This window comes from Neovison vison, chromosome 1 (assembly GCF_020171115.1).
Source record: "Neovison vison isolate M4711 chromosome 1, ASM_NN_V1, whole genome shotgun sequence".
Taxonomy (NCBI): domain Eukaryota; kingdom Metazoa; phylum Chordata; class Mammalia; order Carnivora; family Mustelidae; genus Neogale; species Neogale vison.
The window spans coordinates 144,129,740-144,157,500 of record NC_058091.1 but is presented as its reverse complement, the minus strand read 5'-3'; the positions used below and the strand labels follow the sequence as shown (position 1 = coordinate 144,157,500).

At 41.0% G+C, this 27,761-nt stretch overlaps 1 protein-coding gene and 1 long non-coding RNA gene across 2 annotated transcripts in view; one reads left to right on the top strand and one right to left on the bottom strand.

Moving 5' to 3' along the window:
• Positions 1-2,933, top strand: part of PRL (prolactin) — a 9,958-nt gene extending 7,025 nt beyond the window's left edge. Inside the window, exons 4-5 of the mRNA XM_044259834.1 lie at positions 1-114; positions 2,588-2,933. The exon at positions 1-114 is cut by the window's left edge and continues 66 nt beyond it. Coding sequence (XP_044115769.1) covers positions 1-114; positions 2,588-2,779 — 306 coding nt within the window. The 3' untranslated portion in view covers positions 2,780-2,933. The remainder of the gene's footprint in view (positions 115-2,587) is intronic.
• Positions 1-27,761, bottom strand: part of LOC122913222 — a 72,884-nt gene that overhangs the window by 1,078 nt on the left and 44,045 nt on the right. The window contains exon 3 of the long non-coding RNA XR_006385707.1: positions 26,393-26,564. This is a non-coding gene — a long non-coding RNA (uncharacterized LOC122913222). The remainder of the gene's footprint in view (positions 1-26,392; positions 26,565-27,761) is intronic.

The following is a 27,761-nucleotide window of genomic DNA, read 5'->3' as shown; positions in this document are numbered from 1 at the left end:
GTCTCAGAAGTGCGGGGCATGCAAGAAGCCCCAGATTCGATTCTCTCCAGGGCCATCGAGATTGAGGAACAAAACAGAAGACTTCTAGAGGGTATGGAGAAGATAGTGGGCCAGGTGAGTATCCTCCTGTTTTGTTTTCCTCATCAATGAAAGAGGTGACCTCCGTGGTGAGAAGCAAGTTCCGAAATACCTCTCTTCTCTGTTTTTTGTTTTTTTTTTTTAGATTTTGTTTATTTATTTGACACACACACAGAGAGAGAGAGAGAGAGAGAGAGAGAGAGAGATCACAAGCAGGCAGAGAGAGAGGAGGAAGCAGGCTCCCTGCTGAGCAGAGAGCCCGATGCGGGGCTCGATCCCAGGACCCTGGGAACATGACCTGAGCTAAAGGCAGAGGTTTTAACCCACTGAGCCACCCAGGCACCCCCCCCAAATACCTCTCTGTTCAAGAACTAAATTTAGGCATTTCCCATTCTAGGAGCTGCTATAAATAAAGCAAGATTCTAGTAATCCATACTGGTAGGTTCTACTGTAAGTGACCCTTCGGGTGTGAGAGATGACAGGTGCAGCCTTCCCTCCAGAACATACAAATCCACCGAAAGCTGGCCCCTTCCTGGGAACCAGGGTTTATAACATTTTCCAGGAAAAGAAAACTAGAGAGTACAGTCTGCAGGTTAAACATTTTTCTCAAAGTATCCCAGGACACCTGCTACTGAAATTCTGCTCATGTTCTTTCTCTTTTCTCCCCGCACCAAAGGATGACAGTGGGAAGGGAGAAAAGAAAAAAATCAAAATCAGGCGAGATGGTATTTCTTGCCACGACCCCAGCCCCACCTCTGCTGGACTTACTTGTCAGAGAGAGAAGAGATTGTCAGAGATTGAAAAGATGAGGTCAGAGATCTCAATGGGTACAAAAGAAGAGAGTATAGCTTTTCTGAAACTCTTTATTTTGTCCTTTGCAGAAAGTGGTGTCATCCCAAATTTTATGTTTTCTTTTGGGGGGAGGTTTCCAAAATCAACACTCATAACATTACATCTTATCTCCCCAAATAGCATCATATTTGGATTGAGTTAATAGTTATAATATCGATCTCCAATCCGATGGGATCATTTCAGCTCGAGTGAGGTGGCATCCAAACAGCTTTATGAAGTTCTCAGAAATGATTTCTCATCTAAAGAAAATGATAGTATTATAAGAGTAACAGGAGTGATTTCATTCTTCCCTTACTCCATACAAAGTACATGTTATCGTGTGTCCTGTTTGTCACTTTCATGGGAGAAGAATATATCCAACTCAGACACAAAGAACATTTCCACCTCAAGACATGAAATAGACACCTAGACTTTCAAGTTATTTTCTTCCTTACTGCCAGCTCACTTTCTGAGGTCACTAATTTGTTCTAGAATACTTCTTATTTTTCTTCTTCTTCTTTTTTTTTTTTAACCATTTGCTTCTTCTTATTCTTATCATTGACCCTTGCACAGTAAATTCCATCTTAGGGCCCAAGCACCAAAAATAAACATATAGCAAGGCAACAAATACACATACTATAAACACCCATACTTTTAATTCCAATAGGAAATCCCAAGTTTAAAAAATATTCTTACTCTGTAGGAGACAGTTCAACAGATCAGGGTCTACAATTACACCCCATGTGTATCCAGTGGCTCCCAAAGCCGCTGACATGCCCACTTCCCAATTCACCTACTGGGTCTCTCAGTCCTCTGGAGATTCCCAGCTTGCACAGGCTGGAGGAACAGAGACCCGGGTCCCCCTCCTTCACATTCCTCTGCGTCCTTTTGTTTTCACTGTCATGCTTCCCAGCCCGCCACCAGCCCTCACCCCTGAGGGGTCGCTGCTCACACCCTCACTCCTTCTCATAGACACTGTCTTCAGCATCTCCCACCCCAGAGGTCTCAAAACAAAGCAACCATTGCTTATAGACCTTAGGCGGCGGGTATCGGTCTTGGGTAGATCGTGAAACTCCTGACTCTTTCAGCAGATCTTTGTGATAGACGTCACAAAGACCTGCATCTCAAACCATCAGGGGCAATCCTTACTGTTTCTGAGGTCTTTTGTCTACACACTACACGGAGAAGAGAACTGGTTTGAAGTGGGAAACAGATAAATGTAATTGTGCTGAACTATCAGAAGAAACTCGGTACAAAGAATACATCAGAGAAAAGACTCAGGACATGAAATAGATCCCTCAAGCGAGAGAACTGAGACTAGCTCCTGCGGTGCCCCTTGGTCACATTCACATACACACACGTACGGCCCATAAATACACAGACATATGGCACAACAGTATTGCAATGGACTCTCTGTCAGTCTGCAGCAAACGTGTGGTTCTCCATTTACTCCGCTGCACACACAGCTCATCACCTACACATTAGGACACTCACACCTGAACCCTGCTTCTACTTTTTAGACTACGAATAGATTCCAGATACACTTGCTCAATAACCCATGCCTCTGTCTAGAGAGCTTTATGTCCAGGCCTCTTGCCCAAATCTTAATTTGACAATTAGCAGGAACCAAGATACGCACAAACGAGTAATGCTAAGTCACTATCTTTTCGGCGATTAGGTTCATCCTGGAGTCAGAGAAAACGAGGTTTACTCCGTCTGGTCAGGACTTCCATCTCTGCAGATGGCTGATGAAGACTCACGCCTTTTTGCTTTTTATAACCTGCTCCACTGCCTACGCAGGGATTCACACAAGATTGACAATTATCTCAAGCTCCTGAAGTGCCGGATCGTCTACGACAGCAACTGCTAAGCCCACATCCCCGCCGTCCCTTTCCGGAAGTTTCTTAATGATCCGTCCCATAGCAAGCTCCTCTTAGCTTTACAGCTTTCTCATGCAGGCTTGGGTGTAATGGGTCTCATCTTAAAAAATAAAAACTGACTCCTTAGAGATGTCAAAATAAAAAAAAAAAAGGCGATTTGTCAAAGTTTCTTGTCTTCATTTCATAGAAAATCAAGAGAATCCATCACGACCATTGGAAAGTTCTTATTGACATCTGTCACAAAGAGCAGAAGCTAGCATTACAAATAAGACCATGAGCAGCTTCCTTTAGAATCACTGCAAACTATTACAGGTCACGTCATTAGAACCCAAGAATTAGGTAAATATTCATCATGACCGTCACGCTCCCAGGAAGAGTGAGCTCTCGGGACGGCTAATGAGAGTCTGCCGCACGCTCTCGGCTAACTCTCACGTGTTCCAACAGATAATGGAAGCACTCAGAGGCTGTGATATCCCCACATAGCACGAGATTTACTGAGCCGTGTTCAGCTCCATAGGCGACCATCTCAGTCCATTCTGGCTGCAGTAACAAACCACCACACTCACAAACAACAGAAATTTATTTCCACAGCATGGCCAGGTGAGGGCGCTCCCCACCCCTCCCGGTCCAGGTCATAGACCTCTTGCTGAGACCCTGGGAAGCAGAAGGAACGGGGACTGGGGGGGGGAGGGTTGGGGGGTTAGAGGGTCTGTTTTATGAGAGTACTAAGCCCATCATGAGGGCTCCACCCTCATAACTAATCACCTCCCAAATGCCCCACCTACTGATACAATTGCCTTCTAGTGTTTAGGATTTCAACATAGCAATTTGGACCAGGACAGATTCAAACCTGATATGGCATTATCCTTCTCCAGGGGCTGTTTCCAACCATGTACCACTGAACTCGTCCTGTGGGCATCATCATGAATGCATCCCATAGATTCTAGTCACTCTGGGTCTCATAAGTCCATTCAAGTCTCAACTCCATTTCATATTCAAACTATTGTAATGTTATCCTCTGCCCTTTTGTGGCTCATGGGATCTACCAGGGGAAGGAGAGGTGGCTGCAAGGTTTCTTCCCCCTCCTGCTTTCTGAATGGATCTCCATCTCTCTTTGCTCTGCTAGAATGGGAGAGAGGATGAGGAGAGATGGGCAAGTTCTGGCTTCACTGACGTATGTGGTGCTGCCTGTGGCCTTCTCATCACCAACAGAAGCTAACCTTGAATTCCCTCAAGTGGCAAGTGTCTCTCTCATGGGGCACCCTTCTGATTTTCCAGGACATTCACAAAAGGGGGCACCCCCACTGTCCAGTGTCTTTGCCAGGAGAAATACTCTGGTTTGATTCTGTATCTACCCCACCACTGAGCCCCCTGCAGTGTTCTCCCCAGCCTCTACTGCTGCTCCCCTCACCCTACCCACACCCTACTGGAGAACACCGGCTCAGGGTCATCTGTGCACTAGGGAACCCACAGCAAACTCGGGCATCACCACCACTCCAGACTATCAAGGGGCCATTACACTGCTTTGCTCTTTTGTCCCATCCTGGAGTCTCCTGACAATTCCTCTTCTCTTCCTGTTCCCACAGACACAGAGCGGATCAGAAACTTGGGTTCATGAACACAGAGGAATCTGAGGGACGACATGTGGTTTTCCCCTTCATTGAGAACCAATGAATTGTTATCTCAGTCAATCATTTTCTTCGAGAGTTGGCCTTGCAAACACTCCCTGCTGGGCCACTGGATCACAACACCCTCCTCACATACTTAGTCGCCTGCGGGAGGGAGGGAACTGGATTAGGGTGACTCAGCTTGTCCGACTGCTGCTGAAGAACCCGGGATTAGGGCCCATCTCCGCTCGCTTTCCACAGAAGGCGGTGGGACTGCCAGGCTGTCTCTACAGCAGCTTTAAGGATTTGGCAGGAATTCTGAGACAACAGACAATAGGAAATTCTCCATCCAACGTCCCGAAAGAGAGGAAATAAAAAGCTGGAGCAGGAGAAGGATAAGGGGGAGCGAAGGGGTGAGGGGAAGACAGGGAAGCGTGAGTAGAAGACTTGAGTTGTAAGGGATCGGATGTGTCTAGTACTGTAGCTGGTGAAGACCTAACCCTATTGCTTTGATATTATACCCTAACAGCAAACATTATGTCTCCCCATACTCCACCTTCCCCTTCTCTCTTCCTTTTCTGTTTATTTCCTTTGTATTTCTGTCCTTACCAATAAACTCGCAATAGCTGTAGAGATGAGCAGAACTTGGCACATCTTCCAATCGGAACTCAAGGCAGTTTCCCTCCACCATGTGAAGAAGCCTTTCCCACACACACAGGGATGCTACCCAACAAAACCAACCTCTTCCCTTGAGTCCTGCTTCTGTCTCTCGCCGTAATGACCCAAACCTTTCAGAACACAACAGAATACCCTGCCCTAAACTAATCGTGAACCTCCCTTTTCTTCTGCCTGCATACAAAATGTCAGCTTTCTCATCTTCCAGTTTTCTTTTGAAAGCAGGAGAATATGCGAAAAAAACCTGTAGGCCCTTCCTTTCTCAGTCACTTATTGCTGAAAACATCTAATTCTATTGTGTTACCCACTTAACTTCCTTTCCTTCAGTTTCTTGATATTTCCAACAGAGAGGATGGTATTTATTAGTGGCGAGATTTGGCAATAAATGGACAAGGCGGTTGGAAGAAACATAAGGTCACCACCAGCCCACAGACATCTTCACGTGTTCTGCTCTTATAAAGTTTATTCCCAGCACAGATTCAAGACCTCAGACAAATACCTGAGGTGGTGATATGAAAAGGCTTCTCCCAGCTTGACCATGACATATAAAGTGAATACTGTAGTTTCCAGACAAGCTTGAGCAGAGCCATGGGTGTTCTGTAGAGTCAGCGAGGGGCAGGCGGAAAGGGGATATTTGGGAAGAATATGACAATCACTCCCCTGACAACCAGAGTGAGTCTATTTTTTACTTCCTTTTACGGATATCCATGTAAGAGCACATGTGAGGAAACAGGGCCTCTTATAGGAAGAACAAGACCAGTGGTTACAAAACAGAAACAAACAAACAAGTATCCTTGAAATGCACTGATGGGAGTAATGAGCCCACCGTGTGTCCCGAGCCCCATAAGGACTAAAAGAGGTTTAGAAAATCTCTATCTTGGAGCACCTGGGTGGCTCAGTGGGTTAAAGCCTCTGCCTTCGGCTCAGGTCATGATCTCAGGGTCCTGGGATTGAGTCCCACATCAGCCTCTCTGCTCAGCAGGGAGCCTGCTTCCCCCTATGTCTCTCTGCCTGCCTCTCTGCCTACTTGGGATCTCTGTCTGTCAAATAAATAAATAAAATCTTTAAAAAAAAAAAAAAAAGAAAATCTCTATCTCCCGGAAGTTTGCTCTCCAGTGGTGGAGAGAGTGACATCAACATGCCAATCACTACACCGGATGGTAGAGAAGAGTCGGTACAGCAAGTCATGGGAACCGAAGTACTGCGGGGAATGAAAGGGGAGGGAGAAGACCTCTGTGTGTGAGAATGAGAGAGTGTTCTGGACCAATGGATGCAACGTGGCGTTCTGAAGGTTGATGGGATACTGAAAGGCACACCTAGGAAGACGGGACATCTGTCAATTCATCTGGGATCATTTCACGATGTCAGGATCTCCTGCATTCTGAGCTGTTAATACAAAAGGAACTGAGCTTAGTATGCAGAGCATTTAAGGTGACCGTAAATAATCAAGTTTGATCAAAACGCAAGAAATGTGCACTTTTTAGCAGATGTGTAATAGCTCCCGTCCTTAGGCTCGCATGATATGCTGTGCACAGTACTGGGGGGCGGGGGAGAGCACGCAAGGATGGCTTATGCACCGGGAAGATCGCATACGTCAATCGGGAAAGTTTGCACTTATTCTACAAGGCAATAGGAAACCAGGAAATTTTTGTTCAAGAGAGCAAGATGTCCAGAATTGGAAAATAGAAACACTAATCTGGTTTGGAGGGCTGTGGGAGTATGGGACTGGCAGGGCAAAGAAGGAGGCCCAGAAGCAAGATGGAATAGTATGACGACACTCGAAAAGAAAACCAGAGACGGTGCTGCCAAGCCCCAAGAAGCAAAGTACAGTGAGAGGCGTACGCCCAGAAATAGGGCTTGACGGTATTGACGAAAGGAGGGAGATGGTAAGAGTCAAAAAGGCCTCCAAGCACATGAGACTGGATTTTATATAAAGGATGGGAAAGTCAGAGAGAAGACAGGAGATCAGCTAAGGTTTTGTCCAAATGATTCCAAACTTAATTTTCCTGTATTTCATCCGCTTTGTACCAGAAACCACCAAGAATTGTGGGTGGCTTTAGCAAATCCCAGAAATGAGTACATACAAGAGCCATGGCTTGACTCTATCAAGTACCAGAACCAAAGTACTTATAGCGCCAGAAATCACGGTGCTAAGTCACTCGCCTCTCTCAGCACTCACGTCAGACACACATACGTACGTGGTAAAGCACAGTGAGTTCGTAAGAATCCAAAGAAAACGACCCATTTCTTTACAGAGTCAGCCCTACACGAAACCTAAACAAAAGTCATGCCTGACCCCCCAAAATCTGTCCCCCCTCTCCAAAAGCTTCTCATTCTCTGCTCTTGAATCCACTCCTGTTTACTACCTCTCCATGGTCTTACGCCCAGCAGACAGTCAGCTCATCATGAACCAAACAAATAATTAAAAAGTGTCCACTCCGAAGATAATATTCATATTTAAAGACACTTAAAACCAGAAAGCCTGTAATCCTCTGAAAACAGGAGTTAGCTGCTCCCCAGCATCTTTCCAAAATGCCCAGGAGTCACCCAGACCTGACTCTGCCACTCCGAAAGCTTCTGCAGTAACGGTAACCTATTTGGACAGCGAAGATAGGAAAGACAAATGGAGAAATGAATGACATTTAGAACTCGATGCATGAATACACGGAAAAGATAGCATGGGTTTTAAAAACAGGTCCAACTTCCATGCCATACAACATGACAGGAGCCGAGCCAGCCTCGGTGACGGCTCTGTAGGAACTGGCTACAAGACGTCTTACTCAACTCAACTGTTCAATCACGATTCCTTGATGCCCGCCCTCAGAGGCACTCATCCCACTCAAGGGCACTCACAAAAACGGAATACGCTCATTGCATATTTGAAAGTTGCTAAGAGAGTAAATCCTAAGAGTTCTCATCGCACACACAAAAATTCCTCTAACGATGCATGGTGAAGGCTGTTAACTAGACCTATTACGGTGATCACTTCATAAGATTCACAGACATCAAATCATTATGCTGTGCACCTGAAGCGAATGTACCTGTTACACGTCGATTACACCTCCATAAGAAATCAACAAAAATAAGTAAAACCTTTAAAGGACTAGACTTATATTTTGAATAAAGAAAGAAAATTAACCAATATTTTCTTTTTTAAAAAAGATTTTATTTATTTATTTGACACAGAGAGAGATCACAAGTAGGCAGAGAGAGGCAGGCAGAGAGAGAGGAAGGGAAGTAGGCTCCTTGTTGAGCAGAAAGCCCGATGCGGGGCTCGATCCCAGGATCCTGGGATCATGGCCTGAGCCAATGGCAGAGGCTTTAACCCACTGAGCCACCCAGGCGCTCCGACTAATATTGTTTTCTTCTGTAAATGTTGTATTCTAGCTAGCATGTTGGGTCTCAAAACTCAATCTCCAAATGTAGTTTATGTTTACACAGAGGAAAAGAAAAGTGTCCTCACCTGGTAACGTTAACTGCAGAATGACTGAGCGACAATAGCTTATAAAAACCACTAAATCCTACAAGTTGCAGGCCAGCCCTGTACTTGGCTATTGAACATTTAACAAATATTTAATTAATTCCCACGTTACCCGGGCATTGTGGTTAAGAGTCCGGTTAATATCACTGAGCAAAGCAGGCAGACCCTTTCCCTTATGGACTGACATTCTATCTGACTAGACATGAATATGAGTGCATTAGAGTTATGTTAGCAGGTGACTGATGCTACAGACAAAGACATAGCAAAGTAGGGTAAGGAACTTAGCAAATACATGTGGAGAAAAAGAAATTATTTTTAAAGATAGGTGAGAACCACTAGGAAGAGTAAAAGCTGACTTCCCTGTGAAATCACACAAGTTCTGTCCTGTGTGCTCAGACTTCCTTCTCGCCTACAGGACTTCAAAAATGTTTCTTTCTCTGAGGATCTAAGCCCGATGTGTATTCTTCGAACTCACGCAAACATGAGTATTTTACGCATTCTGTCTTTCTTTATTTGAACTGAAAGATTTGAAGGTAAACTCCCCCAGATTGAGTATGTTTTCATGCAGGCAATTAAAAAAAAAATTCTGTTTCCTAAATCACTAACCTCCAAACTATTTCCACCATCCAGTCAAGCACCCTAGCAGGGCCCCAAATTATATAATTTTAAATTTTTCTGCATCTATTGCTATTCTAACATATTATGGCATTTAAAAATAGGCATAAAATAGAAATTAAAGGACAATGAGATAAAAATAAATAGAAATGCTGATATTTCCTTCCCCAAGGGATGAGGACACTACTTTTAAGACCACTGGACTAATAGATTCTGTATGCACACATGTAATTATACTACAGTTTAACCATCGTAATAAAATAATTCTTTTACATGCAATTTAAATCAAAGCACTCAGAGTGCCACAAGGGGCTGGGAATACCATTACATGTGAATATCTCTCTTCATATGCATATATAAAATTTTGTAAGCTCAATTAAGTAATCACCATTAGCCCCTTTTATTATTCCATCAGTTCATCTGGTGCTAAATAATAGTCCAGATTGTACAACACAATTCATTTCCATAAGGATCTAAGTCTCAAGGCACGGCTAAAAGCAGAGCAATGGCCTATAAGAAGAAACAACATGTAGTATGTTTATCATTACACATATCTACCTGTATACAGAAGTAATGAAAAAATACGAGACTTAAAATTGGATGAAACAGAAAGCTTACTCACTCAGAAATGAATGTGCAATTCATCTAGAACTTACTTACCTACTCAACTTCCCACAGCTTCCAAAGAAAGAGGGCTCTTCCATTTCCTTTTGCCTGCGATGAAGTTTTCTACATTCTTCCACAACTGGCTTCATTAAAAAGTCTCCCCTAAGACCCTATAAACTATAAGATAGAACCTATACTGCTTAATAAGACAAGAAAATATAGATCTATTTGTGCCCACTCTTTGCCCTAGAAATAACAAGAGGCCACTAAAAGAGATTTCTAATAGTTGGTAAGAAGATGGGAAAGTGGTTTGGGATCTGAATACTGGAGGAGCAACATAGCAGCACCCAGTGAAGAAGGGGACCCATGCTCCACATTTCCTGACCCCCATCCAGCACCAGAAGACAGCTGGGTAAGGGCTATTCCTCCCCAGGATGGAACCCAAATGAATACCAGGTGAGGTAAGCCAGAGCAACGAGGGGGATAGATTGGAAGGACCACTCCAGTCTGGTGTGGTGGAGACTCTGAGGCTATCACACAGCACAAGCAAGAGACACCACATAAGCAGTCTGATTCTGGAAGTCTCTTTGTCCCCAAGTTCCTGTATCTCTCCTCCAGAGGGTACCTGTAAAGGAATTCTGGCACAAGAAGCAGCCCAGCTTGTTAGACAAGCACCGGGTCAGAGAAGCCTCCACAAGCTTGCAACCCTTCTTCACATTGGAGTAGGTGGGCAGGACCACCAGAGGAGACCTGAGCACACAGGCAGCAGGGCCTGGAAAGTCTCTTTGACTCTAAAAGGCAAAATATCCCACCCTCTATCCAGAGACATTGGAGCCTCTAGGAGGCCCTTTACGTGGATCATGCCATAGTAAGTTCTAGCTCAGGAAGCCTTTTTATTCCCATAGGTCCTGTGGTTGATTTGGTTGGTTCATTGGGTTTTTTGTTTGTTTGTTTTGTTTTGTTGAGGTTTTTTTGGTCTTACTTCAAGACAACCAATGGTCCAGACTGGGGGAACCCATTTTGCTTCCTCAGAGAGCACATCTGGGGCCAGCGGGAGCCCAAGATGCATCAGATAAGTCAAAATCACATGGCGAAGGCTTTGAAGTTTTAAGTCAGTGGAAACACAGCCCACAAAGTCGGCCTGAAACTGCATGCTAAATACAAACAGGTTGCCCTTCTGCAGAAACAAATGACTGAAATAAGATCTTAAAGTCCTCTAGACTAAGATAAAAATGTCCAAGCAACAAATGAAAATGACTTGTCATGCCAAGAACCAAGACAATAAAACCTTGCATGAGTAAAGACAACCAACCCATGCCAACACTGGAACTAATCAGATAGGATTATCGGACAGAGGTCTTAAATCAGCCATCCTAAAAAGATTTCAAGATAAATTACAAATTCTCTAGGAACCTATGGAAAAAAAAAAAAACTTATCAAAGAAGTCGAAGTTATAAAAAAGAACCACATGGAAATTGTACACATGAAACATACAATAACAGCAACAACAAAACAGTCACAGAGTAGGAATGACAGAAGATAAGAATCAGTGAACTTAAGGACAACTCAGTGAAATTCATACAATCTGGACAACAGAGGGAAAATTAACTAAAGCAGAAATGAACAGAGCTCCAGGGGCCTATAGGACATCCATTAGAAATCTAATATTCTTCTCAACATATTCAGAAAAAAGGTAGAAACAGAATGGAGCCAAAAGACTAATCAAAGAAATAGTGTCTGAAAGCTTCTTAAATGTGGAAAGGGACACAAACCTGCAGATTCATAATGTGCAGCATCCCCAAAAAAGGATAAACCCAAAGAAATCCACACCAAGACACATTATAATTAAATTTTAGAAAATGCAGGACAAAGAAAAAAAATCAAGACACTAATCAAGAAGAAATGATGCATTACTTATAGGGAAGCACCAAGTCATAGGTCAGTTGATTTATCTAAGAAAACTATGGTGGATACGAGGAAATAAGCCATACACATGGAAAGAACTATCACAAATTCCATATGTGGCTGAACTATCCTTCAGGAATGCAGGGAAAATAAAAGCATTCACAGATGAAGAAGATAACTAAAAGAATATGTCACTAGCAGATCTGTCTTAAAGATTGACTAAAGAAATTCTACAAATAGAAAGGAAGTAACAATACAACTTTGGAGCATCAGGATAAAAGAAAGAAAGATGGAAAAAACTGAGTATTTACAACAGACCAATCTCAAACTCATGAGTTTTATATATCACATTTATTGATTGAAATAAAAATGAGAATCCCATTTGATACTCACGAGAGTACTATTTAAAGGTGGGGAAGACTGCAAATGGAAATAAGGTTTCTACACTTTACCAAGGGAATATTAATAGGCTAACATAAGTCATTCATTCATAAATAGATAGATAAATAGGCAGGCAAACAGACAGACTGACCCAGAAAACAGAGACATTCAAAAGAAAATGGAAATAAGTTACTATGAAAAATGGAAATAAATTACTATGTAATCTTCTATGCCCAAGTCAAGAAAGTCAAGCCTGAGAAAGTAAAAAAAAAAAGAGAAAGATAAACAAGAACCAGAAGAACTAAAGAAAGCAAACAATAAAATGGCAGACGTAAGAACTGACATATCGTTAATTACCTGAAATACACATGGTCTAAACAGACCAATCGAGAGAAAAAGACCAGCAGAGTGGATAAAAGAAACGAGACACTTGCCTGTTGATTCAAAGAAACTCACTTCAAATGTAATGTCACAAATATATTGAAAATAAAAAGATAAAAAAAGATAAACCATGCAAACATTAATTTAAAAAGGAAGGAATGACCATATAAATATCTGATAAAAATAGACTTCTAGGTAAAGAAAATTCCTAGTGACAAAGATAAATACAAGGACATTATATAAGGAGACAGGATCAATCCAGCAGGAAGACCTAATCATCTCAAATATGTACACACCTAATAACAGAGTCTAAAAAATTCATGAAGCAGAAACTGGTAACGCAGAAAGGAGAAATGAATAAATCCACAATTATGGTTTCGACTCTATTAGCTCCTTCTCAGAAACTGAATACAACTGTGGGACAGAAAATCACCAAGGACCTAATGACACACTTAGGACACTCAGCAATAATAAAATAAATATTTTTTCCAAGTGCCCATGGACCATTAAGATAGACCATATCTTGAGCTGTGAAACAAAGCTCAACAAATTTAAAAGTATTGAAATCATAGAATGTATTCCCTAAGTAAAATGCAAACAAAACAAAACACCCCCCCAAAATAAGAAATCTACAGATTTAATGCAATCTCTATCAAAATACCAATGCCATTTTTCACAAAACTAGAACAAATAATCCTAAAATCTGTATAGAACCACAAAAGACTCCAAGTAACCAAGACAATCTTGACAAAGAACAGTGAAGCTGGAGTCATCACAACCCCAGATTTCAAGCCATACTCCAAAGCTGTAGTAATCAAAACAGTATGGTATTGGCACAAAAACAGACACACAGATCCAGAGAACAGAGCAGAGAGCCGAGAAATGAACCAACACTTAATATGGTCAATTAATCTACAACAATGTAGGCAAGAATATACAATGGGGAAGAAACAGTCTCTTCAACAAATGGTTCTGAAAACTGGACAGCTACATGCTGAAGAATGAAACTGGACTGCTTTCTTATACCAAACAAAAATTAGACTCAAAATGGATTAAAAAATGTAAATGTGAGAACCAAAACCATAAAACTCCTAGAAGAAACATAGGCAGTAATTTATTTGACATTGGCTGCAGAAACATTTTTCCAGATATTTTTCCTAAGGCAAGGGAAACAAAAGCAAAATTAAACTAGGGGGACCACACCAAAATAAAAGGCTTTTGCACAGTTAAGAAAACCAACATCAAAACAAAAAGGCAACCTAACTGAATGGGATAACATATTTGCAAAGGATGTATCCAATAAGTGGTTAATATCCACAATATATAAAGACCTTATATAACTCAACAACAACAACAAAACCCAAACAATCCAATTAAAAAATGGGCAGAGGACCTGAAAAGACATTTTTCCAAAGAAGACATACGAATGGCCAACAGATCCACAAACACATGCTCAGGATCACCTAATCAGCAGGGAAATGCAAATCAAAACCACAATGCCATGACCTTACACCTATCAGAATGGCTAGAATCAAAATGTCAAGAAATGACAAGTGTTGTCAAGGATGTGGAGAAAAAGGCAAACTTGTGTACAGTTGGTGGGAATGCAAACTGAGGCAGCCACTGTGGAAAACTGTGGAAATGCTTCAAAAATTTAAAAATAGAATTACCGTATGACCCACTAATTCTACTTTTAAATATTTACCCAAAGGAAATGAAAACACTAATTAGAAAAGATATATACACCCCCCATGTTTATTGCAACATTATCTAGAATAGCCAAGACTTGGAAGCAACCGACGTGTCCATCAATAGACGAAAGGATTAAGGTATGTGTGTGTATATGCATAATCGACTATTACTTAGCGATATAAAATGATGAGATCTTGCTATTTGCAATAACATGGATGGATGCAGCTGGTAAAAGCTAAGTGAGGCAAGTCAGAAAAAGATAAATACCTATGATTTCACTCGTATGTAGAATGTAAGAAACAAGAACAAAGAATAAAAGTAAGAGACAAACAACACAGACTCTTAAATATAGAGAACTCTTAAATATAGCCACCAGAGGGGAGGTGGCTGGGGGGGCAGGTGAAATAAAGGGGTAAATGGGGGTAAGACCAGACTAATCATGATGGACAGTGAGCAATGCGCAGGGGTACTGAATCATTGTATTGAACACCTGAGATTAACATAACACTGTATGCTTATTATACTTCAATTAAATCTAATACATATATTTTTAAATAAAAAGACATAAAGAGGTCCTTCCTAAATGGTTGTATATAGCATTGTGCATGGATGGCGTGATTAAATACTGAAAATGTGTCAGAGCCCCAACAGTAAATTCATTCTGTTTCCAATAAAAAAAAAAAAAATAATAACAGAACTTGAGGGGTCAGCAAATGGCTAAGAGAAGTTTTTTAAATAAAAACCAAAATGAAAAAAAAAAAAACAAAATAACTATTCAGATACTTTTTATTTTTTATATTATTTTGTGGGTATTTCAACCAATAGTCTTGACATAAAACAGGGGTTTCATGGGGTACCTGGGTGGCTCAGTGTGTTGAAGCCTCTGCCTTCGGCTCAGGTCATGATCTCAGGGTCCTGGGATCAAGCCCCCCATCAGGTTCTCTGCTCAGCGGGGAGCCTGCTTCCTCCTCTCTCTCTGCCTGCCTCTCTGCCTACTTGTAATCTCTATCAAATAAATTTTTAAAAATCTTTAAAAAAAAAGGGGGGGGGAGTTTCATATCCTAATAATTACCCAGTGGGATTCACGAGATATCTAGAAAATGAAGGAATCTTGAAAATCAACTAGACAATCCTTCCATTTTAGAGTTGTATAAATCTATGAATGACTATGTCATTTATCTAAACTCCTAAAATTAGATGACAAAAGTAGAAATAGAAACTAAATTTTCTAATTTCAACCCGATGGAATTTCTCATAAACCATGCTATCTCTTGAAAACTCTACTTTTCAAGGAAGCACAGTTTTGAGCACATACTGCTGCAAATCTAGCTTTTTTCCCTAAATCTCTGTGTTGTTATATATTTGGACATGCTATAAACATATAAGGGATACATTTCAGAGGTAACGTTTTGAGAGACAAATGTCATCCCCTAAGCAGCCCAGAAGCAAGAAGTCATCTACAAACATTGACAAAGGTCATGGTCATGAGGGACCCAGCAAAGAGTATTTTTTTGGAAATTACCAAAGCAAAAACTGAATAATTCAGTTATTTCTAGTAACTCTCATTAATGTGTCAGCTACATTCCTTTGCATTGATTAGCAAATAAGCTCTTCTGCTCGACCATTAAGTTTCCACAGATCCCTAAATGTCCATGTTTCTGACGACCAGACTCTTCCTGGCTTATACAATCATCATCGAAGCTCCTTCCAGGCAGGCCCATATGTCATCCACAAACTCCGCCAAATATCACATGCCATATGTCAATATCTCTGCTTATATGTCCGAACTGTATTTTTAAACAATTTTTATTTGGACGCTACCGTGACTATCAGACAACATTTAGGAAATCTCTACTTTCCTTTGGGCTTTATGCCTGTGTTTATAGATGTCCTTCCATAACTGAACAGAGCGGGGAAAATGTACTTTTTATGGTAGTTATTTTTTTCCCTTTTCTCCCATTTATTCAGCTGCGAACAGGAAATGAAAAAAACTGAGCAACGGAGTTGAACAAACGATAAACTACCTCTATTTCTGGCAGGCAGCAAGCGATATGTGGTCCACACGATGGCAGGGGACACACTCACTGGTTCCGTGGGCTTTCCGCTTAGGCTCGGAGTTCACGGAGTGTATTTCTCTAACGTGACAGCAAAGTGCACCAAGACAATATAGAGAATAAAGCAGATGCCAAGAGAGGGTGAACCCAAACTAATCGGGTAATATTGCTATAATTTTTCAGCCTCTTTTTTTTTTCTCCCCTCTTACAGGACTAAGCTTGCTCTGAGTGAAAACTGTGGGTTTTGAAATCCTGTTGACCATCCCAAAGTGAGAAGCCAGAACATTCCATGAACATGGGGTGTGGGGTGGAGGAGGCCTGTCAGCCACAGCTCTGACTGAACAGAGGGTGTTGTTAAGGGAGCAAAGGGAGGCAACTCAGAAATAGGTGATGGGTCCCTAAAAAACAGGTATTTGAGTGGAAGTTAAAAGACATTTTTCTGACAGTGTGGAATACTGTAGGGCATCTTGAAAACTCAAACATCCATCCTGTGCACTCACTTATCAACTCTGGTGTTATTCCAATAAGACAGAAAACAGAGAACAAGGGACATGTAACTTCTACCGGCGGGGGTAGAGGAGGTTGCGGGGGGACCATGAAGGCCTAAAAAGAAGAATGTCTAGAGTGGGGAAGCGTGCAGAAAGGAAGACAGCAGGGTGCAAAAGGGGTGTTTCACCAGTTTCCCAAAATGGACTGGATCTGGTTCTGAGCCCAGAGAAAAAGAAAGACGCACCTGCTCTGTTTACTCCTTCCAAACCAAACAGGCCAAAATTCAAGGGAACACCATTAAGTGCAACCCTTTAGCTTCAAGAACAAAGAAAGAAACTTCTATGAACCAGCATTTGACCTTAACTGCCCTGTGAAACACGGCTTCTATGGCAAAGGAGTTCAAAATGGCTTACAAATGAACTTTTGGAACAAAACCTTTCCCAGGTAAGAAATTTCCTATAGGGCGCCTGGGTGGCTCAGTGGTTAAGCCGCTGCCTTCGGCTCAGGTCATGATCTCAGAGTCCTGGGATCGAGTCCCGCATCGGGCTTTCTGCTCAGCGGGGAGCCTGCTTCCCTCTCTCTCTCTGCCTGCCTCTCTGCCTACTTGTGATCTCTGTCTGTCAAATAAATAAATAAAATCTTTAAAAAAAAAAAAAAGAAAGAAAGAAAGAAATTTCCTATAAAGAGGCAAATGGAGGGGGAAAAAAAAAAAAAGATGATCCCAGGAACCAATTCTGATAGGTCGAGGAAAACCCATAAAGTCTGTAGAAAGAGACAAGTTAAAATTTAAAATTTCCCCAAGCCACCAAATCCTACATCTTAGGTCAATTAATTTTAGTCTTAGATAGTGATGCATTGACAAAGTCTTTATGCCGTATATTAAAAGCTATCATTCAATGAATACCATCCCTGTGTGTGACTGAATTTGAAGCTATGAAACCTGACCCCTTGTTTATCAGTAGGCAGGGAGGCCAGAGAACTGGGGTTTGAAAAATAAACTGTTTAAGTGAGTTAATCATTTCAAGTGTGATTAGCTCTGCCAATTTTAGCGATAACCTCCTTATCCATCATAATGACAATCAAATCACTGACCACCTGAGTTCCAGATTTTAAAGTATCTCTGGGACTGCCCTGAAATTGCCTTCTTTTACTTAGTTGTCAAGTGAGTCGAGGGTTTATTATCTGCTTCCCCTGACGAGAGTGTAAATTCCATGAGGCGCAGGGCCTTCCAGTCACTTCCCACTGGATCTCTAATACCTCGAATAGTACAAGACACAGAGGAGTTGTTGAGGGAAGGAAGGAATCATATAAAAAAATGATTTTCCTATATCCATCTTATTAAAAAAAATATAAATGCTAAAGCTAGTAAGGGGATATTCTAACCTGTGGTTTATCTGTTAGGATAATCTCAATTCTAATTACTTTCAACCATCTTTCAGTTGTCAGTAAATCATTAGCCAGGCAATTTACTACCAACATGGTGACCATCTCTTTCTTTACAAAAAGCATTCAGGTTCAATAATGCTATTCTAAATATAATCCTAGAAGGCAAATATTAAGGAAAGTAATTCCAGGCCATTAGGTTAACTACAGGCCAACACCATCCAACAGTAGAAAGCTCTTGGCCTGAGACTCAAGAAACTAAAATTCTAGTCTAAACATTTACTTACCACTTGTGGGAACTTATGTAGGCCATTTGACCTCTCTGAGCTAAAGCCTCGTCTGTGAAACGTCAAGATTAGATGTGATTGCCAAGACCTCTGCTAGCTCTAAAAGCCTATAAGGGTAATAAATTGAAATGATTAGCTGGAAGAAATCTGTACCATGCACATATACATACTAGTAACAGAGAACACCCAGAGTTTTTACTGAGGGCCAGACTCTCTTCCAAGCACATAACATCAACGGACACACAAAATATTCACAAACACGCCTATGAGCTAGCTTTAGTCCTTTTCATTCTAAAGAAAGAGAAACTGAAGCCAAGACCTGTTAGACCACTTTTCTCAAGGCTCAAACAGATACACATGCACAGCCAAAGACATCAAGTGATCTGCCCTCTGCCTGCTGTCGTCCCCCCCACCTCTTTTGACATCTCCGCACTCAAGCCCCCTGGACTTGTATCTGGACCCTGAGGATAGAAACGTGTTCCTGTCTCAGATTCTTGGCACTGGTTGCTCTCTTTGCTTGGAGGGCCCTTCCCATGGCTGGTTTCCTTTCTCATCTGGGTCTTACAGCAAAGCTCATTGGCCCACCCTGATCCCCCTAACGAAAGTCATCAGGATACAGAACCACCTCTTTTTTCCCTGTATTTACAACCATCTAAAAAGATCTCATTGCTTATTCATTCATTCATTGAGTATCTCCTGAAAGTAGGAGAGAAGTTCTACAAGGGCAAGGATTTTGATTTGTCATCCCTGTATCTCCAGGAGCTAGCCCAGCAGTGAGGACAAAGTAGTTACGCTAATTAAGTACAGGAAAAAAGGACGAGGGAATGAATGATTAGCTAATAAAAATGACTTTCCTATATTCATCCTAGTTACTCAAAAGTAGGAATGCTAAAGGTACTCCAGGATGCAATGAATCTTGGTGGTGCCATTAAAGTAAGATCTTCAGACAAAGGAGAATTGAGTTTACTGACAATATTTAGTACCCACGTTTCTCAGAATCCCTGCTTTACTGTCAGCTCCTATCAAAATAATTATGTAAACATCTCACTTTTTTATTAAGTGAGTGTGTTCATTTCAGAGAGGAGTTCAGATCTTTCGCTAAATCACCCAAGAAACGGAGTGACAATATGAGTCATCAAAAACGTGAAGCCCACAGAATCTAACACTTCCAAGAAGTCTTAAATTTTACGTTAAAATGTCTGTGCTTAAAGAGCCACAGCACAAGTGATGTGAAGGTAACCAGGCTGTCACGTCCTCTCTGGGGAAGGTGGTAAAATAGCATTTTATTGCTACAGAAAAAGGGGGCCGTGAGCAGGTCTTGAGCACAATCAGCTTTTGGAGGTGGCTTAAGGAACAAGGAACACAGGGAGAGTGGACCTGGGTGGCTCAGTGGGTTAAGCATCTGTCTTTGGCTCAGGTCATGACTCCAGAGTCCTGGGATGGAGGCGAGCCCCGCGTCTGGATCCCTGCTCAGTGGGGAGACTGCTTCTCCCCCTGCCTCTCCCCTGCTCGTGTTTCTCTCTCTTTCTCTATCAAATGAATAAATCTTTAAAATCTTTAAAAAAGAAAACAAAACAAAGAACACGGGGCGCCCTAGACTGGAAGGGCCTGCGACGGGGAAAGGTCAAGTCTTTCATGGTCCTCAAATTCTCATGCTTACTTCCATCAATTATTTAAGGTGGCTTTAAAAATCCATACGAAATACAAAGAAAAGATAAAAACAAAGAGGATTAAAAAAAATGGCATCAAGGGAAAATGACAACCCAAGAGATTCACTGAGGCCATGACTGAAGTGAATACACAAGCAGCCTTCAGAGCTTGGACCCCTAGACCCTTGCTAGATCCCATACTGACCCTACCTTTTCAAGTATCCAGTGGGAGGAGGGCCTGGGGAGACAGAACCAGGAAGTCCGGGATTCAGAGGAAGCCCAGTCAGGTACATCATTAATAGCATGCATGGACAATGTGGCCCAAGACAGGCAATGCTTTCAAATCTCAGAGAATGTTCCTCCCGTGGGTCCCCATAAAGAGGACACTGAGCGGTGAAAAAAACCCAGCAGCACCCTTATACGAAGTGCATCAACATGTTTTGTAAGCCTGTTCCATGTAAAATCACTCGCTGGAGGCTGGGGCACGGTACTAAGGAAGCAATTCGATCAAAACAACGATTTGGGGGGCCAACAGCAGGGAGCAGTCAATTAATGTCGTTCCGGCCGGACCACAGATACTTCTGCTGGGGTGTGTGTCTGGGCGTGAGGGTGTGTGTGAGGGCATTCACGTGTTTAGAAATATCTTTTGTTCAAGGGAGCTTTCCACAGAACGAGAGAGGCAGGGTCCCTAAGTCTGCGTTCCCTGAGAGTTTCGGAGAACGTGGCCATCCTGCGTTGTACATCAGCTCGGAACAACAGGTTTAAACTGGGATGGGCTCTCATTCTTACAGGAAAGCTGAGGTATCGGCCCAACACATCATACAGTGAGTATCTCAGTTCCTAAGGGAAAAAGCAAGAAGCTGCCCCGGGATGCAGTTTTGGAAATACAGATGAAAGGATCCACAGCTCCCCAAATTTCACCAGCAGGAGGTACATGGTTGAAACAAATTAACCTGAAAATTATACATTGGCAAACCCCAATTATGCATGTCTTTTAGCCTTTTTTTTCCCCCCTTTTAAATCTCAGGAAAGCACCTCAGAAATGGTTCGTCTCGAATAACAGGCCATTCTCTGTATAGTACAGGAGAGTTGCCTGGAAAATATTTACCCAGAGAACTAAATAAATTTATATACTGCATAAGCTCAAAAATTATAAGGCGTGCGTGGCTAGGATCACTCGGTAGAGCGTTCAACTCCTGATCTCGGGGTTTTCCGTTTGAGCACTGTGTTTGGTGTAGAGACAAATTAAAAATAAAATCTTTACAAAAATGTAAGTCGGGGCGCCTGGGTGGCTCAGTGGGTTGGGCCTCTGCCTTCAGCTCAGGTCATGATCCCAGGATCCTGGGATCGAGCCCCGCATCGGGCTCTCTGCTCAACAGGGAGCCTGCTTCCTCCTCTCTCTCTGCCTGCTTCTCTGCCTACTTGTGTTCTCTGTCTGTTAAGTAAATAAAGTCTTTTTAAAAAAAAATGTAAGCCAGTTGTTTGATTTGGATAGTTTCTTTCTAATAAAATATTTTATTTATTTATTTGACAGACAGCAATCACAAGTAGGCAGAACAGCAGGCAGAGGTGGGCGGGGGGGGCGGAGAAGCAGAGAGCCCAATGTGGGGCTTGATCCCAGGACCCCAAGATCATGACCTGAGCCAAAGGCAGAGGCCCAAACCACTGAGCCACCCAGGTGCCCCTGATTTTAATAGTTTTTTTTTTTTTTTTAAGATTTTATTTATTTATTTGACAGAGAGAAATCACAAGTAGACAGAGAGGCAGGCCGAGAGAGAGAGGGAAGCAGGCTCCCTGCTGAGCAGAGAGTCCGATGCGGGACTCGATCCCAGGACCCTGAGATCACGACCCGAGCCGAAGGCAGCGGCTTAACCCACTGAGCCACCCAAGCGCCCCTGATTTTAATAGTTTTTAAAAAAAATGATGAGTTTTATTTTAGAGTGGGTACACATGAGCCCCTCTGCTTAGCAAGAAATGAGGTGGGCAGGGGTACCTGGGTGGCTCAGCCAGTTAAGCATCTGCCTTCTGCTCAGGTCATGAGCTCTGCCATCGGGCCCCCTGTTCGTGGGGAGTCTGCTTCTCCCTCTGTCCCTCCCCTGCTCATGCTCCTGCGTTCTTTCTCTCAAATAAATAAACAAAATCTTAAAAAAAAAAAAAAATGATGTGCCATGTGGCCAGATGTGTATTTAAGACATTGCTGGATCATAATTCTTAGACCACACACGTCTGAAGAAAGTAAGTGTACCTCTCTATTCTCTGCTTTGTTGTAAGACTCTAGGAAAACAATATGCCGTTTAATATTTAATATTGATGTTTAATTTCCGTCTCATATATAAATCCACATAAATATATATATAGTAATTCTTAAATATTTCATATATACTTTTTCGAAACAGACCCCCTAAACTCTTCTGTAGGAATCTCATGTAGGATACTGTTATTTACCTTATTCTCTTAATGAGGAACCTTGTGAAAAAATTCCTTCCTGGGATTAGTACACAAAGTAACTGTATCTTTTGAACAACTGGTCTATTTCTAACCTAAACTCCGTGAACTATGGATCTGTACATGTTACAATTTTTCAGTTCATTGTTAAAAAGTTTACTGCTGACTTTTTGGTCTATTGGTAGCAAGTGTGTAGGTTTGTATAATATGCATTTAGTATTTTTGTCAGTTTATCTTTTAAAGTTTAAATTGTTTTTAATTTAATTTACTTTTAGTGATATTTTGCTACATTTTCTTGGTGTGTTTTAAGTCTGCTTTAAATCTACAATAGTGGGATGGATTTGTTAGTCTATTTTTCTTTATATACAATATGGGATTAAGTAGTCTGCTTTATCAAGAAAGAAAGAAAGAAAGAAAGAAAGAAAGAAGAAAAGAAAAACAATAAGGGGTGCCTGGCTGACTTACAGATCATGTAACTCTTGATCTTGGGGTCATGAGTTCAAGGCCCATATTGGATATAGAGATGACTTAAATAAAACTTAAAAAAAAAACAAAACCCACAAAATCTGGGGTATTTTTTAGATCAGATAACTGATAATCTAATAAGTGGATATCTGGAGGGCAAGAAAATAAATACACTGTAGACTTACATTTTTATTACTTTGAAACAGAACTGAAGACAGCATACCTCCTAAATATCCATAAGTTTGAAAAATTAATTTAAATTGATTTCCTTTAATGTGCTGGCTTTTTGGGTATGTGTTAGGGATGGAATTGTTTATTGTTGTTTTACCTAAAACTATCAGGGAAAATCTTAATTGTGAAATAAAACTGGATTCAAAATTTTTATACACATGAAACACAACTATTCATTTGTTATAGAATTTGAATCCTTTGTGAAAGTATTAGTCTTAATATCTTAATTTTTTGTCTTACGTCACACAGAAATCATTTTCTCCAACTACTATATCCCCAAATTACCTTCAATAAATTTATCATAATATTACTATATGTTTTGGCAGCCACTAGAATATAGAATACACTTAACAGTGATATGAATATGGTGATTTTTTTAAGTCTTCCAATATTTGGTAACTCAGTTCTCCAATTTACTCACACTTGGACTATAAGTATTTAAATAAGCTTAAAAGGCACAGGTCAAATAAAAATATTCAAGTAACTTCTTCAAACTTCCATCTCAAAATTTCTAATATGGCAATTTTTTCAAAGTGTTTACTATAACATCAATTTTCTAGTTTAATGCTTTTATAATATAGAGTTCATACCATTCATGATTTTGTCAAGTTAGATAGTACCCTCAATATCATACGGTATTTCTAACTTCCACCTAAAGTTTTTCTTTGCCATCAAAATCAGTTTCCATACATGGTGAAGGCCATATGTAGATACATAGACATTTCCAGTTCAGAAAATGACTTAAAAAAGAAGAAAATCTTTTTTTGTGGAACTGTTCTTCAAATTCAAAAAGCAGAAGACTTCCCAAAGAAGGAGGAAAAGAGTAGATGTTCTGGAAATAGGAATAACAGAATGTGTACATTTAGAAAGGTGGGGGGAAAAATAGCAAGATAAGGAACTCCAGATAAGAGATGACTGCCCAGAATCAATGTCACAAGAGCAAACTGTTTTGAGAGGCAGGGAATGGGGCACCTGGGTGGCTCAGTGGGTTAAAGCCTCTGCCTTCGGCTCAGGTCATGATATCAGGGTCCTGGGATCGAGCCCCGCACCGGGCTCTCTGCCTGCTTCTCTGCCTACTTGTGATCTCGATCTCTCTCTCTCTCTGTCAAATAAATAAATAAAATCTTTAAAAAAAATGTTGACATCAACAGAGATGCTATGAAGAACGGACACTGAGCAAAGGCCACTGTATACGATTAAAACAATATATTAATAATACTCTGGAACAGTCTCAGGGAAAACAAACAGAATGAGTTCAGATCATAAGGATGTAAAGTAGACACGCAGATGTAAGATGTTGACTATTCATCCTAGAATTGTGGTAGTAAAGCAAGGACAGTCGTCCCCACACCCCCACATGTTCCAAGATCCCCAGTGGATGCCTGAAACCACAGAAAGTACTGAACCCTACAGACACTGTTTTTTCCATCCATCCATACATACCTATGATAGAGTTTCATTTATATGGCAGAAACAGTGATAACTATTAGTTATCTAATAACTATTAGTTATTAGTTAAATAATATTTAAACATATTATCACTTAGATAGTGATAAGAAATAGTGATAACTAATCAAATAGGACAATGATAACAGTATGCTGTAACAAAGCTAAGGGAATGGGATCTCTCTCTCAGAATAGCGTACAGTATGGTACTCTCTCCTTGGGATGATGGGAGATGATAAAATGCCTACATGAGGAGATAAAATGAGGTGAACTAGCATTAGGTTGTTATCAGCCTTCGGACAGGAAGTGAGGAGGCGGCTCATCTACTTCCGGATCATGGCTGACCACCAGTAACTGAAATGGCAGAAAGCAAATTGGCACATAATGGGGGACGAGTGCAAAATGCTTGGGCAGAAACTACACTCTGATGAAAACAGGTCACCATGAGACATGATTCATAGCCCTCCTCAGTTTGGGGCACATTTCTCCCTGCCCTAGGTTAATCGGCTATTTATTTATTCAGTGACTTTTCATTTCATGACTATTCTAAATATAACAATCTGCGTTATTTAAAAATATGCACTGGGACTTATTCACCTAGAAATAGTATGAAGTACCAGATAGTGACACGTTTTGAAAGAGCCCTTGAGCTACACTTATTTAAAGGCAATTCAATAACTGTGGATTTCAAGTAGAAAATACAGAGCACAGGGTCACACTCGTTCAATACTCACCCCAATTACACAACGCTTTATGAACTGCTGTACGTTGCGCTGTTTTTAAAATTTCACTCAAGAGTTGCACATCATTCTACTGGATTGCCATAATAAATTCAAAATGAAATTGAAAAAAAAATCACTATAAATAAAATCCAAACGATATTAAAATTCTATTTTAATGGCACTGTGCAGGGTGCCTGGGTGGCTCAGTGGGTTAAAGCCTCTGCCTTCGGCTCAGGTCATGATCTCAGGGTCCTGGGATCGAGCCCCGCATTCAGGCTCTCTGCTCAGCGGGGAGCCTGCTTCCTCCTCTCTCTCTGGCTGCCTCTCTACTTGTGATATCTCTCTCTCTCTCTCCCTCTCTCTGTCAAATAAATAAATAAATAAATAATCTTTAAAAAAAAAATAATATAAAACGCACTGTGCAACACCATAACTCATATCCCTTTCTCCTGCTATCGGAAATAAAATTAATGTGGAGCGCCTAGGTGGTTCAGTCAGTTGAGCCTCTGCCTTCAGTTCAGGTCATGATCCCAGGGTCCTGGGATCGAGCCTGCAGAGGGCTCCCTGCTCAGTGAACAGCCTGCTTCTCCCTCTCCCTCTGCTTCTTACCACCCTAATCTCGGTCTTTCTCTCTCTTAAATAAATCAATAAATCTTAAAAAAAAAAAAAAAAGAAAGAAAGAAAATTAATGAAAAAGAGTCCCCAAATATCTCTACCAACGCCTTCTGTGTGCCTATTATGTAAATCCACCGCTTCTCCTTTCTCCTTGTAGGAATTTTAACTGTACAAGAGCCTAAAATTTGGATGAGTGACTTCTAAAAAATTGAGTCACATGATTGCTATAATAAATGTACATCGATATATAATACCATAAGACAATTATATTGTATTTTATATTTTATTGTTATGGGGACAGGGGGAGGATAGTGACATGGTGTCTAGGTAGAAGGAGGCACTGAGGAAGGTAAACTATCAGTTGTTACAGGGAAAGGTAAATTATAGTTGCCCATGACATTTGCCGCTAATTATAACAATCATCCTCCTAGACAACAGGAGGATAATGACACTCAATCAAGAGTAAGTACTCACAATTTCCTCCCCAGGCTCCACGGCCCCATTGGTTTCAGCTCCTCTGTCCTCCTCCAAGCAGGAACAGGATCGTTCTTTCCTGAATTCTTTCTCAACCATCCTTTAACCCTTTTTTCTAGCCCATGATCAAAGAGCTCTTTGTCTTGGCATTGAGCAATCCAACCAAAAAACCCTGACAGAGGAAGAAAGAAGGAATCTATTCAAAGTAGGAAGGTAGGCTCGGAGAATAAAAGCAAAATATAGACATCTGAAAACCATACATTGCCATAAATAAAATATGATGAAAGCACACGTACGAGTTGACTTACGCTGTGTTGGATGATTCTCAAGGCATAATATAGAAGAGAATTTCTAACCTTTGTCTCGAGCCTAAAATAGGTCTGAAGCTACGCATTTCAATGTTTACCCTTAATGAAAAAAATGCACCTGAAAACACAATTATTGAGGACTAGACAAATACTACTCTGAATAACAGTGTCCCCAATTTTCCACTATAATTTTCATGTACTTTCATATGTGTCTGAAGTATGTACTCAAATACATACTCAACTCTCACGTACTTTCTATAATAAGGGCAATTTTTGAAGTATATAAGCAAATATAAATTAACCAGATACTTTTATAAAGCTTGAAATACCATACTGTATAATACCCTATATGTATAAACCAGGGAAAAGCCATGTGTTCTGAATTGGGGTTGATAAAATATAGTTATCATGGACCTCGACCACATCAGGAAATATACAGTAAATGCTGACCAGAGGTTCTCATTGTGCAGTGAGGAGAGATCAAGGGAAAGTAAGTTTAAATTGCACTAGGTGCAATTTTGAGCAAACAAGAAGCAATTTTTGATATGTCAGAAAAATCTACCAAGGGTGGTAATGGATTTAGCTTGATCTGTGAATGAAAAAAACAGTCACTCATTACTGTCACTGCTGTCATATTCACCATGGCCAACCCTGGTACCATCAACTTCGTCAGTATTTATGTTCAAAATCCCTTGGTAGTCCCTACTATCATAAATAATTATCATACCCTGGGTAAGTCACCTGCTAGGACATGTTCAAGTAAAACTGTTTGAGGCAGGAACAGATACCGTTCGCATGGGACTGGAAGCTGATATATTCTAGGGGTCCCACTTCAAGAGAAAAACGCAAAATTGTGGATGCAAAAATCACGCATAAGCATAAATATTTGGAATGAATGAAAATCAACTGCAACAGGTTTCAAAATGTTAAGGCTGACGAATACATTATAAACTCAAGGAAAACAAACATTTTCATGAATAACCTATCAGACCACCACTGCAGTAAGTTTTACCTACATGTTTTGGCCTCAACTTCTACAATTCCCTCTGTTGTAGAGACAC